Source organism: Hordeum vulgare, chromosome 3H (assembly GCF_904849725.1).
Source record: "Hordeum vulgare subsp. vulgare chromosome 3H, MorexV3_pseudomolecules_assembly, whole genome shotgun sequence".
NCBI lineage: Eukaryota > Viridiplantae > Streptophyta > Magnoliopsida > Poales > Poaceae > Hordeum > Hordeum vulgare.
Genome location: NC_058520.1, coordinates 554,847,378 through 554,864,458, shown reverse-complemented (window position 1 = coordinate 554,864,458; position 17,081 = coordinate 554,847,378). Strand labels below are relative to the sequence as shown.

General features: G+C 46.4%; 1 protein-coding gene and 1 long non-coding RNA gene across 2 annotated transcripts; both read right to left on the bottom strand.

The window, feature by feature from the left end:
* Positions 1 to 999: 999 nt before the first annotated feature.
* Positions 1,000 to 1,784, bottom strand: LOC123440572. The gene is made up of 2 exons (XR_006630330.1): positions 1,608 to 1,784; positions 1,000 to 1,496 (listed from the first exon to the last, which is right to left on the bottom strand). It is a non-coding gene; the product is annotated as an uncharacterized LOC123440572 (long non-coding RNA).
* A 10,741-nt stretch (positions 1,785 to 12,525) lies between these two features.
* Positions 12,526 to 14,141, bottom strand: LOC123440571. Its single transcript, XM_045117136.1, has one exon. The coding sequence runs from the start codon at positions 13,899 to 13,901 to the stop codon at positions 12,774 to 12,776; it is 1,128 nt and encodes a 375-aa protein (XP_044973071.1). The 5' UTR covers positions 13,902 to 14,141; the 3' UTR covers positions 12,526 to 12,773.
* Positions 14,142 to 17,081: the final 2,940 nt, after the last annotated feature.

Below are 17,081 nucleotides of genomic sequence, written 5' to 3'. Positions count from 1 at the left end.
TTCGCCGCGGGATCAAAGGACGTGGTATTAGCACTAAGTGGCGCTCGGGAGAGCAGGCTAGGCCAGAGGTGACGCTCCAACAAGAGCCCTAGTGGAAATGCAATCATATCTCCGCACCTCCAACCATATCCGTCACTCCTTGTCTTGCCCATCCTTTGTCAAATCCAATGTTTGGGCGTCTAGCGACGCTCGTTGCCATCCTTCGACGATGGGCGTAGTATAGCTTCTGGATGTGGCGGTCTTAGCTAGCAACATGTTCCGTGTCTTCAGATCCCATCCTAACAAATTTGGGATTGTTTAGACATAGACGAGGGCGAAATCCCTGCTCGCCTTGTTGATATTGGCAGCGTACGTGAGAGTGTCGTCCCCTTCTTGGAGGCGTTGCCAGGACCTTTCTCTGTGCCCCTCTTTGAATACCGGGGGGAAATCCCAGGTCCAATTCTTTGGATCAGATGGGAGCGACATCAACGTCGTTCCCCTTCATGACAACGATGTCATGTGCTTTATTTGTGCCTCTATTCGAGCACCGGGGAAAACCCCAGGTTCGGTTCTTTGAATCGGATGACGGTGACGTGAGAGTCGTTCTCCTTCATGAAGGTGTTATCGGGGCCTTTCTTCGTGCCCTTGTTGGAGCACTCGGGGAACCCCGTGTTCGATTCTTTGGGTTGGATGACGACGATGTTAGCGTCGTTCCCCTTCATGAAGGTATCGTCTTGATTGCTAGTGACGTACCCGGTGATTGTTTTTCGAGACTTAGGATATCGTTTCGGTCCCGGATGTTTCTCTTGGTGAGGGGTAGGTTAGTGATGTGTTGTGGCTTCTGTTTGGACCGAGTCTCTCTACTCAGAACGCCATGTTTATGCCATCTTTGATTTTCTCATGTGATGTACCCCATTTGTTCTCTTTCAGCTCCTTCTACCACTGAAAATATACGCAAGCTTTGTATATTCGGAAGAAAAAGCAAAAAAGAAAAACGCAAGTGCATGGACCATGCTAGAAATAACAATTGTATCAGAGACGGTGGTTCAAGCATGCCAAATCTTTGAGATCAAGTTTTTATCAAGTGAACCAATATGTACTTGTGTGGGCATTTATAAAATAAACAGCAATGCGCGGGCCAAAAGGGCGGGGATGCCTCAAACCATACTTCAAGTTTTTGTACGCCACGGGCGGGAAACAAACGCAAACGCACGCCTAGCTAGCCGTATACGTAACTTGCTACGACGTCGCAGGCTGCAGCTGCTCAAGCGGAGGTGCTCAACTGACGGCGGACGGACGAGGCGACGAGGCGGGCTGCCACCAGTCCAATCCTACTAGCTAGTGGCAGTGTGGAGACAGGCACTCGCACACCGGCCAGATGTAGACCCCGTTGCACTGGCCGTCGTTCTTGCCGAGGGCATGGCAGGCAGCTCTGCACCCGGCGGGCTTCACGCACACGCCGTACCCCATGTCCATGCTCCAGCACTCCCTCTCCCCCTCGGCCCTCGACACCCCGCCTGCAACCAACCAAGCAATCGTCACACATCCATAAACAAAACCTGGAAGAAACATGCACCACGGGAAGCACGTCGCCGGCCTGCCGACGGAGGGAGGGGCGCGGCGCTCACATGAAACGACGACGAGCAGCACGAGAAGCGCAGAGCGCAGGGCGTTCCTCCTCCAAGCCTCCATGGCTGGCAGGGACAGGAGAATGTACACACGGGCGCAGCACCAACTGTTTGGGCCTCCTTATTTGGTGAGGCTCCTCCTTATTTTGGTCAATTGGCATTCAGAGGAGGGACTACGGTCTGCATATATATATATATATATATATATGGAGGTCCTATGGCCCGGAGAGAGAATAGGAGGCTGCAAGAACTCGAGGTCAAGCGGGTAAGCCGGGGCAATTCAAGTATAGTCAACACAAACATGCATGCCCCTAGATTTTGTACAAGCATGCCCCTGAATAGGAGGCTATGTTTGTGCGGTTACTCCCAATGCAAGCTAGCTATTTTAAGAACTTCCTAATCACTTCATCCGAATCACAAAGAAGCAATTGTCATTCCATGATCAGATCGTGTGCTCTCTTCTTTTTTTAACGGTGGATTAATTTCTTGCTCTGTTTGATCCTAATAAAATACTACTGATATTGCACGTGCAATCCAGAGCCTGGCATGAAAACCACAAGCTTTGCTTTACATAATTTGCACTGAAATTAGTGTTTGAAAGAGCATCAAAGTACTGATCGACATTATATGTACACTCGGCTGTGTCAAGTTCAAATACAACGTTGCTATACGCGGTATTTGCTACATTTTTTTAGCGACTCGCGGTCTTTGCTACATAGTAGCATGATTATTTCTGTTGGTACCATCCTCTCCACATCTTTCACACGTCTTTGCTAGAAAAGTTGCAAAAGGAAGATGAAGAAGATATGTTTACCACTTTAGCTATATGTAAGGCCAACTCCGCCGCATGACCCCATTCTGTCCGCCCCGTCCGTTTAGGGTAAAACGGTCAAACAGGGCGACCAAACGCGAGACGATTCGGACCCATCCCGTCCGTTTCGTGTCCGACGCGACCCATTTTGAGCGCAAACTTGCGCGGGTTTTGGGTCACGGCGGACACCAAACGGACGAGCGTTCGTCCACGGAGGGGACGCGTGGCACGTGGCCACCAACCTCCCACCCACCTGCTTGAATGCGCACGAGAGGCCGGGCCCGCCTGTCATCCGTCTAGTGGAAGGTCGCGGTCCTTCTTAAATGAGGAAGCCGTGGACCGGTCGTTCACAGTTCCCATCGCCACGCCGCGGCCTCCTCGAAACCCGACAGTCCCCCGCGCGAAACCCTAGCCTCCTCGTCGAGCTCGCCGGCCCCGCAACCATGGGTCTGTGGAACTACGGCCGCAAGGGCACCCACGACTGCGAGGCTGACTCCTCGTCGGGAAGCCGCCGCGGCTACATCAAGGAGGAGGCCTCATCGCCACCGCGCCAGGCCGCGGCGCCCTTCTCCATCGCTCCCAGGCCCGACGCCGGCCATCGCGACCGGTAGTACCTCAGTGTTTAGGTCTGCCGGCGCTACTGGGAGACGGGGACGCCGGTCCCGTGGAGTGATGTCCACCTCCCCAACGCGTGGCATCTCTTCGCCAACCGCGTCCCCATCCCTTCGGTGCCGACGAGCGGTCGTGCGCGCCGCGAGGAGATCGACCGCTGTCGACGCCTGCTCCCCGACGACCTTTATTACGACCCGAGGTACGCAGCCGACAACATGATGTGGGACACCTCACTCAGAGACGAGCACGGCGTGCGTCGTGCCTCGTACTTCGCCGGGATGGTCGCGGGGCCGCGACGGGCACGAGAGGTGTGCGGGCGTACGCGGGTGCGCGGCATCACGCCCACGCCATCGCCTTCACAGTCTCTGTCACCACCTCCACCTCCTCGCATGACGGAGGAGGAGGAGGCTAGCCTCATTCAACGTGTCATGGAGGACTCCATGGCGACGCATGATGAGCGTCAATGACCGGGTCTGGACCGCGCCATGGCCCTCTCTCCGGCCGGCGACGTCGCCATCCCCGAGCCGAAGGAGGAGGAGGTGGTGGCCGCATTCCCTGCGGACCTCGTTGGCGCGTCGTGGGGCTGGTCCTGCACCGCGCCGGAGATGGCGCAGGCAGTGGGGGCCGTGAACTGGTGCCCCACGCCATCGCGGTTACCGGAGCGGGAGGCCTCGCCACGGGAGGATGTGCTGCAAACCAGCTTCCACCACGCCCCCACGCACCAGGGACCGCAAGCCCACCTATGGACGCCGCCGCCTAACATCGACCTCGTCAGCGGCGGCGACGATGAAGACACCGGCAATCAGTGAAGACGGCGGCGGTGACATCAACACATTCCCACTAATTGATCGTTCCTTTTAATACTTAATTATTCTGATATTGTTTTAGTTTTATTTATTGTTTCCTTGAAGAAAACATCATTCTTACTTAGAAAAATTCATTATTTTCGCGTACTTTCATCATTGTATGCTTATTCTTGCGAATTATAAAAAACACAATTTCTGTGTGGATTGTGCGAAAATTTAGTCATTTTTTCATTCTTGTTTTCTTAAAGGGTAATATCAATGCCACCAATTTATTCCTATTCAGAAACTTTCATTATTTTTACTTTGTGTTGCTTGTTATTTCATTTTTGTTTTCTCTTCAAGGGTAACACCAATGCCGCTAATTCATTTCTTCTTGGAAAACCATTTTTTTAATTAAAAATCCATTATTATATGTTTATCATCCTTAAAGAAGAAATAAGGTGAAATAAAAACTAATAATAAATCAAAATAATGAACGAGCACACAATTTTTCTATGCACGAATGAGCATCCATACCAAGGGAGTTCCCTACGAAGGGATGAAAATTAATGGCTTTGGTATTACCCTTGAAAATGAAATAAAAGCTATCTTTAAAAAAACAAGTTTCTATGAAATATGGAATTGGTGGCACTGACATTACCCTTTCAGAAGAAAGAAAACACAAATAATGACAAAATTTCCAAACAATTTACACACAGATTGTGCTTTTTCATAATATACAAGATAATCATATAAGAATGAAAGTTTCTAAAAAAGAAGTTTCCTAAGAAGGAATATATTATTGGCATTTGTATTACCATTAAAGAAGGAAGGAAATTAACTAAAAAGTGAAAAAAGAATGAAGACAATAAAATCTATAAAAAATAACAAAATAGTGGCTTTGGTGTTGTCTTTCAAGAAGAAATAAAGTAAATAAAAAACTAAAAAAGAAATAATGATTTTTTCTCAGAAAAAAAGAATTAGTGAGTTTTGTATTACCCTTTAAGAAGAAATAAAATTAAATAAAAACTGAAAATAAATCAAAATAACGAAATTTTCTAAGGAAGAATGAATCAGTGGAATTTGTATAACCTTTAAGAGGTAAGAAAATAAAAATATCTAAACCAATGAGAAAATTCGCACACAATACATAAAAACATTTGCTTTAAAATATATATAAGAAGCATATAATAGTGGTATTTTCATAAAATTGAATTTCCTAAGATGGAATGAAAGAGTGACATTGGCACCAACTTTAAAATGAAATAAAATAAAATGAAAATGAAAATAAAAGCATCTCAAAATAATGAATTTTATAAGGAATAATGAATAAGTGACATTGATATTACCATTTAAGAAGAAAGAAAAATGAAAAATAAAAGAAAAACTTTGCATTGAGATTGCACTTCTTTTTGGTATGCAAAGAATAATCTTATAATAGTGCAGTTTTTGGATTCATTTTACACTCCCTCCGTTCCACAGTGTAGCACGTATATATTTTTTGAGAAGTCAAGCATTACAAACTTTCACCAACTTTATAAAGAAAACATATACATCTACAATATCAAATACATATTGTTAGACACATCATAAGCCATGCTTTCATATTACATATATTTCGTATCATAGATATAAATAGATTTATCTATAAACTTGGTCAAAGATTATAAAGTTTGACTTTTAGAGTATCAAGATGCACTATATTATGAAACAAAGATAGTAATATTTGTAGGTATTACACTCAAGTAACATACCAAAAAATACACACAGAAGATGAAAAAGAAAAACCAAATAATAAAGAAAAGAAAAAACACATAAAACTAGAAGAAGGAAAAAAGGGAGGGGAGAAAGGATAGGACGCGCAGGTAATGGGATTCAACCCCTTAAGGAACTAGACGATGGCCCGCGCGTTGCTGCGAAAAACTTGTTAAAAAATATATGGATAAATGTTAGAAAACTAATGGTAATGCAAAAAACCATTATAAAAATGGCTTGCTTAATTAGCTAGAAAAAAAATTCATGCATGAGGTTATGTTTTGCATGAAGAGATTAATGAAAAAAAATAACTTATGACTATATGCATGACTTATGATGTGGCATTGTTGCATGAAAAGGAAAATTAGATGATGAATTATAACTATTTAAGAACAGAAGATAGTCTGACCCAAATCTATGGCCAATCCAAAAAACCCATCCCAAAATTACTCAAAGAGCAGCCTAGGAAAAAAGGTACCATATATCTGAAAGCATGAATCAACGGACAAAAATATCGACTGACCCAAAATCTACTTTTAGACGACTTACATATGCTAAAGTGGATGCAAATAGTGATGTCCATGCTATAGCTAATTTTTTGTCTCCCAAATCTGATGGTTTATTAGTGGATAGTGTCCCATGGTGTGTAGCGACTGCTCTTGCTGTCGATTGCCGGAACTGTTCTTGGTTAATGTATGGTTGGTTATATATGTAAAGAAACAGAGATATCATTTGGCCACAAAGCAGTTTGTATTGTATATATATAAGGAAGAGTATATGCATTTATCCGTAAACACAGGTTATACCAGTTACATATAGACCACCGTGAATATCCATTACATATGACTTTTTTCATCTCCTTACAAATAGTTGACTAGAAATAAGAGCACAACAAAGCGCCACATTGTACCCTTCCTGGACTCCCCTAGCGTAGGCTAGGGTTTACAATCCTTACGGCGACTCCCCGCCGTAAGTCCACCAGTGCCGGCGCCCCCGGCGATCTCGCGTGAGCGCATCACCTCTCCACACCCCACCCCTCTCCTACATCCATCGCCCCCCTCGCCCTTCTCCAGTTACTCTAGCTATCGCGGAAGGAACCCTAGACGCGCTAACATGGCGGCTGCGTCAGCGTTCTCTTCGAGGAACTGTGATTTCCAAGAGAAGGAGGATGACCTCGGTGACTTCTTTGACAAGTTGGATCTCCATGAGGATGAGTTTGATGATGTTGTGGTTGAGGAGGAAGCCCCTGAACTGCTGGAGGAGATCCGTTGGGTCGCCCTAGCTAGGGTTCACACTTCAAAACTTTTTAGCCAGGCTGCGTTCTATAAGGACATGTGAGTAGCCTGGAATTACTCCCAGCAAGTTCGGTTCCGCCCTATAGGGACGAATCTGTTCGTCGTGCAGGTATATTGCCTAGGTGATTGGGATCGAATCATGCAACAAGGACCATGGCTCTTTCGTAACATGGCTGTTTTGCTAGCTCCTTACGATGGATTCACGAAAGCTGAAGAGGTTCCGATAGTGTATATGCCCATCTGGTTGCAAATTCACAAGCTGCCTGACGGATATTGTAGACATGCTCTCATTGTTAAGTTGCTTCGATCGGCAGGGGAAGTTCTTGAGACCAGGATCAATGGAAATTCCAAAGGTGACTATATCCGAGTTAGATTGAATCACGATATTTGGAAGCCCCTGACAAAATTTGTTAGCATTGTTAAGGACAAAACTCGCAATGTCTTTGCAGTAAGATATGAGAAGCTTGCAAGGTTCTGTAGTGCCTGTGGTGTAATCGGGCATGAACATAAAGAGTGTGGTGATGGCGTGTTTGAGGAGAAGGATCTCAAGTTTGGAGCCTACCTATACGCTGATCATTTGGTACGTGTATGATCGGAGAGGGAGGACCAGTCTGGGCACAAGGCTACTTCGCACCCGGCTGCATCCAAGAAGGTGATGGGCAAAGCGGCTCAGGTGGTGGATGCAGAACATAAGGCTTCTAGCCCGCTTAAAACCAACTAGCCAAGCGATATGGAGTTGGATAAGTCCTCTCGGAAGCGGCTAAATGAGATGGAGGATACTGTAACACCAGGCACTGAGGGTTCTGCTACCCCGAAGGGGAGGGTTTTACTGCTTACTGATGGTCTCGCCGCGGAGGCCCAAGAGGGACCCGGTAATTCAGTGTGCAGCAAGAGGGCAAGGGTGGGAGGTGAGGATCTCAACTCTGATACAACCCCGGCGGGCTCCTTAGAGGAGTGCCGCCAATCCCAATGAGTCACCTCTTCTGGAACTGCCGGGGGGGGTGGGGAACCGTCGGACAGTTCGTGAAGTTCGGGCTCTTGTAAAAGCCCATTCCCCAAGCTTGGTGTTTCTTGCTGAAACAAGACAACCAAGTGTCAAAGTGGAAAAATTGAAGTGGAAATTAGGTTTGAAAGGCTTCTGTGGTGTTGATTCCAACGGCCGTGGAGGGGGACTAGCTTTATTCTGGGATGAATCTCTCACGGTGACAATACTTGAATCTTGCAAAAGGTTTATATATGTGGTTGTAGTGGATAATGGAGCAGGGAAGAGCTGGAGATTTACCGTTGTGTATGGAGAACCAAGGGTTGAGCATCGTCAGCGTATGTGGGATCATCTCGTTAGACTGAAAGGTACCTCGGCTCTCCCGTGGGTGTTGTGCGGCGACTTTAATGAAGCCTTGTGGCAGCATGAACACTTCTCCAGAACCAGTAGGGGAGAAAGCCAAATGGCGGCATTTCGAGATGCCTTAATGCTGTGTGAAGTGGTGGACCTAGGGTTCAAGGGAGTGCCCTACACCTTTGATAATGGTCAGCATGGACAGGGCAATGTTCGAGTTCGGTTGGACTGGGCATGTGCATGTGAAGAGTGGAGGGAGTTATTTCCATATGTGAGGGTTCAACACCTTGTTTCCTCGAGATCTGACCACTGTCCTATCATGATGTTCCTGGAGTCATCGGATGATCGCCGACGCAAGGGGCTTCCGAAATATGATATCATGTGGGAGCGTGACTCTAAGCTCCCACAGATCATATCAAAAGCATGGGCAAGGTCTCGACCAGGAGGTGATTTAGGTAATGTGGCGGCCTCTCTAAAATCTGTCATGGCTGATCTTCCTAAGTGGAGCAAGGAGAATTTTGGGCAGGTGGAGAAACGGATTGAATTGCTGCGCAAGGAGCTTGAAAACCTACAGCTAACTGGCTTTGACCGGCTCCTAATTCGTCAGAAGATGCAAACCTTAGATGAGCTCCTCTACCGTGAAGAGATGATGTGGCTGCAGCGTAGTCGCATCTTTTGGCTGAAGGAGGGCGACCGCAACACGAAGTATTTCCACCGGCAGGCTGTGTGGAGGGCGAGGAGAAATAATATCCGCAGATTATAGAAGGTGGACGGCTCGTGGTGTAAATCACCTTCGGAGATGGAGCGCATGGTAGCGTCTTATTTCCAGGAGCTTTACACAAAGGACCCAACCTTAGATCAAGCCTCTGTTCTGGATGTTCTAGTGCCGAAGGTCTCCGTTGATACAAATGAGCGCTTGCTGGCTCCTTATTCTGACTCTGAGATTTCTGATGCTCTATTCCAAATTAGCCCATTAAAAGCACCGGGCCCTGACGGGTTTCCGTCTCGGTTCTACCAGCGGAATTGGGGTTGTATGAAGGAGGATATTATCTCAGCGGTCCGACAATTTTTTTATACCGGTCATATGCCACAAGGAGTTAATGACACATGCATTGTTCTGATTCCTAAAGTCCAACATCCGGCGACACTACAGGATTTCCGCCCAATATCTCTTCGCAATGTCATATATAAGATTGTATCGAAGTGCATGGTTAATAGGTTGCGGCCTTGTCTTTCAGAGCTGATTTAGAAAATCAAAGCACCTTCATCCCTGGACGCTTGATCTCGGAAAATTCAATCATTGCGTTCGAGTGTATCCATCATATCCAGTCCTCTTCTGGAAGTACAAAATTTTGTGCTTATAAGCTCGACCTCTCAAAGGCATATGATAGAGTTGACTGGGACTATTTGGAGGAGGCCTTGTTGAAATGGGGTTTTGCACCGCGGTGGGTTTCCCTAGTAATGGAATGTGTGAGATCTCTGAAGTTCCCAGTCAGATTTAATGGCCGATTGTTGGAACAATTTGCACTTACCCATGGCATACGTCAAGGTGATCCTTTATCACCCTTCCTGTTTCTCTTTGTGGCTGACTCGCTATCATCTCTATTACATGTGACAGTCCAACAAGGAGGCTTGGAGGCTATCAAAATTTGTAGGAGAGCTCCTGCTATCTCACATCTTCTTTTTGCGGATGATTCTATGCTATTCTTTCGTGCATCTGCGGAGTCGGCAACAATTGTTAAGGATGTGTTGAACACTTATATTTCAGCGACGGGTCAACTTATAAACCCATCAAAGTGTTCCATCCTATTTGCTCATAGTTGTTCTACTCAAGATGTAGAGGAAGTTAAGCAGATCCTGGGGGTAACCCAACAAGTGTTTGAGCCTAAATATCTAGGTCTCCCTGTTCCATAGGGACGCATGCACAAGGGGAGATTTGAATCATTACAATCCAGGGTGAGCAAGTGCCTGGTAGACTGGAGTGAACGTTATTCATCCTTTGCGAGTAAGGAGGTGCTCATCAAGGCTGTTGCTCAAGCCATTCCTGTATACGTCATGAGTATCTTCAAGCTACCTCTTTCAGTGTGCGATGAGTTGACAAAAATGATGAGACAATATTGGTGGGGGGTAGAGAATGGGAAGAGGAAGATGGCATGGGTGGCTTGGGAAAGAATGTCTCTCCCTAAGTCTCGTGGCGGTTTGGGCTTTCGGGATATGCGTGCTTACAACCAAGCCCTGTTAGCCAAACAAGCCTGGCGGCTTCTCACTACTCCGGAATCACGGTGTGCAAGACTCTTAAGGGAAAAATACTTTCCTAATGTCAACCTGGTTGATACGGTGTTTCCGACCAATTCTTCGACGGTGTGGAAGGGATTTGAATATGGCTTGGACTTGGTGAAAAGAGGGATGATCTGTTGGGTTGGCAACGGTGCAAACATACGTGCTTGGAGAGACCCATGGATTCCTCGTGGTCCTCCCTTCACTCCTATTCTTCCAAAGTGCAACTGTCACCTTAATAAGGTAAAGGATTTTCTCGACGCTTATGGGAATTGGAGGCTTGATTTACTGCAACAATTCTTTTGCCCTGCTGATGTTGTATCTATTCTGAAAATTCGTACTTCTCCGTGCCAAATGGAGGACTTTGTATCATGGCCATGTGATAGGTCTGGTAACTTGTGTGTCAAGAGTGCTTATCACTTTGCTATGTCAACCTGCTGGAATCAGATCAACCCAGGTGCGTGTACTGCAGCCCCGTCCGGTGATCGGCCACTATGGAAACTAGTTTGGAATGCCGCTGCTCCTCCAAAGATGCGGCACTTCGCCTGGCAGGTTATATCAGGTTCACTACCTACATCGGCGAAGAAAAACCGGAGACATATAGGCACATCTGCTGCCTGTGCCCTGTGCGGTCGTGACGAGGAGACGTCATTTCATGCACTTTTGGTGTGTCCCAATGCTGCTCGGTTATGGGACTCAATGCAAACGTTCTGGCCGCTGCCCAATAGGATGGATATCATTTGCACAGGTACGGAGTGGCTGCTTCATTTGTGGTGGAGTCGCAAGAATTCATAAGGAGCAGGATCATCATGGTGCTATGGAGAATCTGACACTTAAGGAATGAAGTCATACATGGCAAAACCATACCCCTGCTGGATATTTCATGCTCGTTTCTCTCAAGCTACTACAATTCCTACAAAGATATATCCCTGAGTGTTGAGGAGATTTTGAAAGGTAAAACCCCAGTCATGGAGTCCGCACTTACATTGGCTACGCCAACATTACAACCTAGTAGACCATGGCCAGCTCTGGCAGCTGTTGATGGCTCTTATACTCCTATGGATGGGTCGGCGGGCTCAGGTATGATTCTCCGAGATGATAAAGGGGTTGTTATCTTTGCCTCCTATCGCAAATTGTTCCATTGCAATGAAGCTCTTGAAGCAGAACTACACGCAATGAAAGAAGGGCTTGAGCTGGCGGTGGTTCATTCTCAATTCTCGGTGGTGCTGCAATCTGATTGTGCGGTGGCTCTCAAGATGATTGCGACGGATTCCTTTGATAGATCGGCCTATGGTAACTTAGTCTCGGAGATTAGGAGGTATCTTATGGAAAGGGTTGTTATTCCTCTTAAAATTAGCCGGGAACAAAATAGAGTTCCTCATTGTTTAGCAAACTATGGTAGATGTGGTGATAGCACAACTTGTTGGTTGGGCCAGCCACCTCCATGCATCACTAAATTAGTTGCTCAAGATTGTAATTCTATACCTTTGGAATAAAAATCCCTATGTTTCATGGCAAAAAAAAAAGCACCACATTGATCAATTATTTGTTTTTCTTTGCCGCTCTGGTTTGAGTTGGAGGAATGAAAATTATATTAAGGACAGTCACTCAACAATCATTCGATAAAGTCTTAAGATCATCTCCAATATACACACAAAAGTTCCGCGCGCTACTGTAGCATTTTTAGTATGCCGAGACCAACATTAATTTTGCAAATGCCAAAATGATGCGCCTTAAAAAAATACGCAGTGTAAGTTATGAAACGTGCACGTTCCGACGTCATAAATTTACAGCGTGCGATAGCATTTTTTAGCACGTGTTTAAATTTTTTTACGCACGCATTATTTTGCAGTCTCTACAGAAACTGTCTGGTGTCCTAATTTTTTTAGATTTTAACGCATGGAGCAATTTTTGATCGCTTGTTGAAGATGCTCTAAAGATACAATCTAGAATATATAACACCCCCTTCATCCAAGGTACATTCCTTTGAGCGTCAATTAATATGAAAAGGATGAAGTAGCATCTAAGGAATACTAAAGCGTTTATTAATGTGAACTTCTACATACACAGTACCGAAGGAATTTGAATTTCAGCAAAAATATGTCAGTAATTTGTACTGTCTCTGTAAAGTAATATAAGACGTTTTAGTAGATCACTAAACTTTAGGGAGGGGGTACTACCGTAGCTCTGCTACTGTGTTTAGTTTATCTAGCTGAACAGATGGAGATCAAAGAAATAAGTAGTAGTACTGTCTGTGCAACTTCTATCGCAGCACCACCAAATCCCAATCCCTCCTTAATTTCTGTTATTAGACTTGAGTTTCGTCAGCTTGGCGCCGACGACGGGCGCGGTCGTCGTTATGGACGTGTCATCTTGCTTGCCGCTCCTCCTGCCCCTGCCAACTCTAGGGCCGCCACTGTCGGCGCCCAATCCAATGGATAGCTTGCTCAGGGCCTTCCGCGCGTCGGTGCAGTACCTCTTGCTCGTGTCGAGCAGCGACGAGACGCCCCACCCGCGGCGGCCCTGCCATTCCTCGCGGCTCCTCTTCTCCCCGCGCGGCTGCTGCGGCGGGTCTTGCGCGTCCATGTCGTCGGTCTCGTTGTCCTCCTGCAGAGCGTCACGCAGGGTAGGGTTTCCGCTGCCGCGGGAAGGCGAATGATCAACTGCGACGGAGCGACGCGTCGTCGACGGGCTGCTGAACCCGCATGCAGCCCGCTTCGCGCTCCAGGGAAAGAATACCATGAGCCCGCAGGCTCTCGGGGACATCTGCTCGACGCGCGGCATGGCCTTCACGGGGTCGTTGCTCTTCGGCCACTCCCCGTCGTCGCAATCGTGGTGGCGCGTGCTGCCGTGTCGCCGCCAGTGCTTCGTGTGTCTCGCCGAGGACGAGGACGCGGCGACGACGGCGCTGGCCTCGCCCGTGGGCGCGTGGCGGGAGGAGTAGGAGCGGTCCTTGGCGAAGCTCGCGGCGCGGCCCAGGAAGATGTCCTCGAAGCGCTTGGACGTGACCCGGTCGAAGGAGCCGATCCGCGCGGGCGAGGAGGACGCCCTGTCCAGCGCGTCGGAGAAGGACGACGAGTCGCAGTCGTCGCTGCTGGCCTCGCTCCCGTTGCCGTAGCACCAGTTCGTCCTCGTGGGGCACGGCGGCGGCCAGCGCCCGGGGGGCAGCTTGGGCGGCGGCATCGTCTCCTCCCGCGTGTCCCTGCTGCTCTTGGGCACGCCGGGGGAGCTCTCCCAGGAGAAGGGCACGTGCGTGCGCAGCGGCGAGGCAGCGGCGGCGCACCGCAGGCTGCTGCCGGGCGCGTCCGCGGAGGCGCAGGAGCGGCGCGGCGTGGGGAGCGGCGAGTCGAGCAGTTGCGGGAGCTGCTCGCCGTCGGCGGCATTGCCCTGCCTCTCCCTGGGGCGCTTGGTGATGATCTCCATGGGCTCCGGCCTTTTGCTACGGCGTACTGTTGCGAAGCATGCAAGCGTATAAGAGTCAGAGAGAGTGCACGCGAAGGCTGCAGTGAGGTAGGTGAGTGAGAGGGCGAGGCAATGGTGACTGAGTTCGTGGTGCTTTTCCACGAGAAGTGGAAAGTGGAGGCGGTTGGGGCGTAGCTAGCTTCCGCGTATGGTAGCGTGTCGCCGACATTTTCCTCCTCTAAGCTGGTTCCTTCCCGTGAATTTGCCCGGGGGCGTTAATGGCGGAGGTTGCCGAAAGGTAGGCGATGCAATGCAAGAGGGAGGGGAGGACATCCTGCACGCAGTACGTCCCTACAAGTTGATTGGTCATCCGAAAGGCCGTGATTTCTGCTCGACTTCTCCACATTGCTCAGTCCCTTCTAGGATGAAAACGAACAGAACAAGTGATGTCATATTTGTTTTCATTTTTTTATAAAAGCAGAAACGAATACAGAAATTTAAAAATGAATACCGAAACAGATATTATCGGAAACGGACAAAAAGCAAATACAGAGCAGGCGAAGTGGGTGTTGGAACTTAAAAACTCCTTCATTCATAAATAAATACTCAGAAAAACAAACAAATTTAATGAGTTGGTAACATGGCTATAAAATAATATGATTATGCTAGCGACTTAGCGTAATATTGCATTAGTAATGGGCAATTGTGTATAAGGTCTAGTTGGGTACATGTATGATTGTAAAAGTTGGGTTTCAAATGATTAATTCTACTCATCGTGTCATCGTGTGTTGCTTGATGGTTGAGCTATAAAACAGGCATATGCCTATAGTAAAATAAGAAGAATCCATATTCAAGGAGATGGAAAGTTCCATTTTCATGTCTATTCCACCAAAAAACACTATTTCATTTTCGTTTCCGTTTCCGCACAAAAAATATCATTTCCATTTTCGTTTTGGAAATTTTCGTTTTTGTTTTCACATTTTCTCTCCGTTTTCGTCTTTCCTTCAGAAAAACGAAAATTTTCCACTCCATTTTATCCCAAGCCCCTTCTTCTACACAATTTTTTTCATGGTATAATATGTGTCTCACTTATATATATCATAAATATTATAGTACAATCCATGTGAACGCCACCTGATGAAACTAAAAGGACAGCAGAGCTCTAGATTTTAAATAAAAGAACACCAACCAAGAAGAAAAAATACAATTAAGATCAAAAATCCAGTGAGACGCCAATGCTCGTCACCTACCCCTCGTGCTTGAAATATGTCAAAAAGGAAATAATATTTTATTATTATATTTTTCATGTCCCCTCTCTCCCGATGGCCGGAGTGTCGCCGGGGCAAGGAGCATGACGGCAATCTACATTAATAATCTTGCCGCCGTCAACACCAACTCTCTTTCCCTCTATGCAGCGGTGTAACACCTCTTTTCCCGTTGTAACTCTCTACTTAAACATAGTGCTGAACACTACATACTATTTACCAATGATATGTTGCTATCCTATGATGTTTGAGTAGATCCGTTTTTTCCAACGGGTTAATTGTGATATGATGTTATTGATATGGTGTTGTCCTAAGGTGCCTTCTCTGATGCGCACAAATGAAGGATACACGTTGGAGGGTTTGTAATATGTTCACGATTCACTTATAGTGGGTGGCGAGAGTGACAAAAACTTACACCCGAGTAAGAAAGTTGTGCACGTATGGGAGTAAACAAGACTTGATGTTTAATGCTATGATTGGGTTTACCTTAATGATTTCTAGTGGTTGTGGATGCTTGCTAAAGGTCCAATCGTAAGTGCATATGATCCAAGTACGAAAAGTGTGTTAGCGTATGTCTCTCCCTCATTGCACATGATAAGTATCTATCATGTTATATTCAATTGCCTATGGATAATCTTTTTCTTGCATTACACAAAATGCTTTCTACTAAACAATACCTAACTTTTATTTACTTGTTCTTTATTATCTTGCAAACTTATCTATTACACCTACTAAGTACTTCTAGTTTTATTCTTGTTTTAAATAAAGCAGACGTTAAGTGTACGTAGAGTTGTATCGGTGTTCCATATAACTCGAGGGAATGTTTATTCTACCTTTAGCTCCTCGTTGGATTCGACACTCTTATTTATCAAAAAGGGCTACAAATGACCCACTACACTTGTGGGTTATCAATCTCCTGCAAACTAGTAAAGATGGCACCAAAGTGAAGGTTAATTGACAAACATACTTGAGAATTCTATACTTGCATTTATGCATCTCTATTAAATTTGGCCCAGTCTGATATTTGTATGAACTCGATATTGCCAATAGTTACTAATTTCATGAAAAGTAAAAATTAATCCTTCAACCACCGGCGAGTCACTAATTTCATGTTATTTGTTCCATAAGCATATCTAATTTTGTGGCTTGATTCAAGTGCTCTCGAATCGATTGATCTATAATGTCTTTGAGTTTCCAATCAATACAATTATAGCATGGATAATAAATGATTATCATGAACAAGGAATATGATAATAACTAATTCATTATTGCCTCTAGGGCATATTTTCAACACTTCGCTCCCGCGACCCGGCCATCGCGTGGCCTCATCATCTCGCCATCTGGCAAGCTAGGCCGCCACCGTGCCCGCGTCTTCAACCTCATCGCACGGCCGCAGCTCTGTCCGCCTCCTACGTGCTTGCTATCCAACAGACAACAGCGCCAGAAATTGACACGTTGACAAAGGCTGGGCTTGCGTTGGTTTTTCCCTTCAAGAGGAAATGGTGATGCAGCACAGGAGCAGTAAGTATTTCCCCTCAATTTGAGAACCAAGGTATCGATCCAGAAGGAGGGTCTCGTCAAGTCTAGAGTACCTGCGCAAACACAAACAAGCTTGCACCCAATGCTTCAAAGGGGTTGTCAATCCCTTCAAGATTGTTTGCAAAGTAAGATCTGAAGGCGAAAAGTGCAACGAAGTAAAAAGTGTAAGGCTGAAAATATGGTGTGGAGTAGACCCTGGGGGGCGTAGTGTTCACTAGAGGCTTCTCTCAAAATAGCAAGTGTTACGTTGGGTGAACAAATTACTGCCGAGCAATTGATAGAACCGCGCAAAGTCATGACGATATCTAAGGCAATGATCATACATATAGGCATCACGTCCGAGACAAGTAGACCGATACTTTCTGCATCTACTACTATTACTCCACACATCGACCGC